Source organism: Ovis aries, chromosome 14 (genome assembly GCF_016772045.2).
Source record: "Ovis aries strain OAR_USU_Benz2616 breed Rambouillet chromosome 14, ARS-UI_Ramb_v3.0, whole genome shotgun sequence".
Classification (NCBI taxonomy): Eukaryota; Metazoa; Chordata; class Mammalia; order Artiodactyla; family Bovidae; genus Ovis; species Ovis aries.
Window position 1 is genome coordinate 54850269 of NC_056067.1, and position 2792 is coordinate 54853060.

Consider the following 2792-nt stretch of genomic DNA (forward strand, 5'->3'; position numbering starts at 1 on the left):
AGAGAAGGAAAGAGGAGATGAGGGCACTCCTATGTTTAGAATTCTGACGGAGGAAGAGAGTCTGGCAAAGGAAACAGAGAAGGAGGGGACAGGAAGGTAGGAAAAAAAGCGGAGAAGGGCAAGCCTACTCAGCAAAGCTTCTCCCATTTGGGAGAGACTACCTTCAGCATCCTCATGGCCTGTTGGGAGATGTAGTCCCTCTCAGTGGATGCTGGGAACTGTAGTTCTTTCCTGGGTTGCTGCCTGTGTTCACTAGGGTTATGTTAGCTGCTGTAACAGATAAACCCCCACTTAGTGGCTTAACTCAATAGAAGGTTGTTCCTCACTTATATAAAATCCAAACAGGTGTTCCTGATTGGAGTTGGCTCTCCTCCAAGCTCTGACTCAGGGACTCAGTTTCCTCCATGCTGTGGCTTTGTAATCCCCTAGATTCCTCCTCAGGAGCCTCTGCATCTGCCCTCGGACAGGGAAAAGTAAGGTGCATAGGCGGAGAGGTTTTCATGGATGAGCCTAGAACTCAGTCCAGAGGCTAAACCTAACCCAAGTCTAGCTCTGTGCCCCAAGCAAGGAAAGGAGATGGGTTTGGCAAACAGCTAGATGTTGAGAGCTGTGATGCCCTTATCCATTGTTGGGAGATGAGGCCCCCTCTGGATCCCTGGGAGCTGTGAGCCCCTAGCTGGCTGCTGAAGGTCAGCAGCTAGGAGCTGAGATCTCCACATGGGGGAGGACTGACATCCTCCTTCTCCCCTGCAGGAGAAAGGTTCCACCTTTCTGCAGCTGGGCTCGTCCACAGAGCAGCAGCTTCAGGTCATCTTCGAGGTGCTGGAGGAATACGACTGGACGTCCTTTGTAGCCGTGACCACGCGTGCCCCCGGCCACCGGGCCTTCCTGTCCTACATCGAGGTGCTCACTGATGGCAGCCTGGTGGGCTGGGAGCACCGTGGGGCATTGACACTGGACCCTGGGGCTGGCGAGGCTGTGCTGGGCGCCCAGCTCCGCAGTGTCAGCGCCCAGATCCGCCTGCTCTTCTGTGCCCGTGAGGAGGCCGAGCCCGTGTTCCGGGCAGCTGAGGAGGCTGGCCTCACTGGGCCTGGCTACGTCTGGTTTATGGTGGGGCCCCAACTGGCTGGAGGCGGGGGCTCAGGCGCCCCCGGGGAGCCGCCTCTTCTGCCAGGAGGCGCCCCACTGCCTGCTGGGCTGTTTGCAGTGCGCTCGGCAGGCTGGCGGGATGACTTGGCCCGGCGTGTGGCAGCTGGTGTGGCCGTTGTGGCCAGAGGTGCCCAGGCCTTGCTGCGTGACTATGGCTTCCTGCCTGAACTTGGCCACGACTGTCGTGCCCAGAACCGCACCCATCGAGGGGAGAGTCTACACAGGTGAGCAGGGCTGGGCTGGGAGGGCCGTGGGAGGACTCCTGAGCCAGATCACCTGGGGTGCTTGGTGACCTCAAATGGGTCACCTTGCCTCTCAGAACTTCAATCTTCTCTGTAAAATAAGTGAAATTGGCTCTCCTTTCTGGGATTCAGTCAAGTGATTTGGACAAAGACACCTGAGATACCGGGAGAAGATTACTGTATTTCATGATTTTAGCATGTGCGTTTTTGCAGTTTTAATGTCTTTGAAATCAAGACATGTCTTACAGTCATCGCTTATCATGATTTCATGGGCAGCACTTTTTTTTCCCCTTCATGGTTGTAAAAATAGCGATACATCTTCTAGTTGATAGCATGTTGCTGCTGCTGCTGCTAAGTTGCTTCAGTTGTGTCCGACTCTGTGCGACCCCATAGACGGCAGCCCATCAGGTTCCCCCGTCCCTGGGATTCTCCAGGCAAGAACACTGGAGTGGGTTGCCATTTCCTTCTCCAGTGCATGAAAGTGAAGAGTGAAAGTGAAGTCGCTCAGTCGTGTCCGACTCTTAGCGACCCCATGGACTGCAGCCCACCAGGCTCCTCCGTCCATGGGATCTACCAGGCAAGAGTACTGGAGTGGGGTGCTGTTGCCTTCTCCGTGATAGCATGTTAGGTTCGGTGAAATATCTAATTGGGGGGCTTCCTTGGTGGCTCAGCGGTAAAGAATCCACCTGCAATGCAGGAGCTGCAGGCTCAATCCCTGGGTCGGGAAGGTCCCCTGGAGTAGGAAATGGCAACCACTCCAGTATTCTTGCCTGGGAAATCCCATGGACAGAGGAGCCTGGCAAGGGTCATAAATAGGTCCCAAAGAGTCAGACGTGATTTAGTGACTAAACCACCACCACCACCGTAGTTAGCGTAGGAGCTGAACTTCAGTAACCAAAAAGACCCAACAATGCGATGTCTCCAACAAGGTAGAGAGGTCTCTCACTACCAGAAATCCATGGTCCAGGTTATCAGGAGACTCCATCGTTCCACGTGGTCATTCAAGGGCCCCAGGACCCTCCCACCTTGTTGCTCTGCCATCTTTCCATAAGGTGGAAGCTGGGTCAAAGGGCATGTCTGAATTCTAGCTCATGAGAAGGGGGAAAGAGAGGAAGTGGAGAACACACCATTTCCTTTCGGCTAGTGAGGCAGAAGGGATGAGTCTTACATCCCATTCGTGAGAACATAGTCATTTGGCAGGGGCTTGAATTCCTGGTAGTTTGTAGCCACATCCATGCAGATTGGCTAGATACCGATTCTGATTGGCTAGTGTCTGTGCCACACTGATTGTTAGAGTTTGAATATCACCTGCCCATGGCCTGGGTTAGCTGCAAGGAATGTCAGAGAATATGGGGAATGTTGATTCTAGCTGGACAGGGGTGTACCCAACTGACACACTAC

General features: G+C 54.0%; 1 protein-coding gene across 2 annotated transcripts in view; it reads left to right on the forward strand.

Annotated features, from left to right (window-relative positions):
- The window catches only part of GRIN2D (glutamate ionotropic receptor NMDA type subunit 2D), a 38673-nt gene that overhangs the window by 10982 nt on the left and 24899 nt on the right, over window positions 1-2792 (forward strand). For both annotated transcript variants that reach the window (XM_060398727.1, XM_042232266.2), the window contains one exon: window positions 754-1373. In XM_060398727.1, coding sequence (XP_060254710.1) covers window positions 754-1373 — 620 coding nt within the window. The remainder of the gene's footprint in view (window positions 1-753; window positions 1374-2792) is intronic.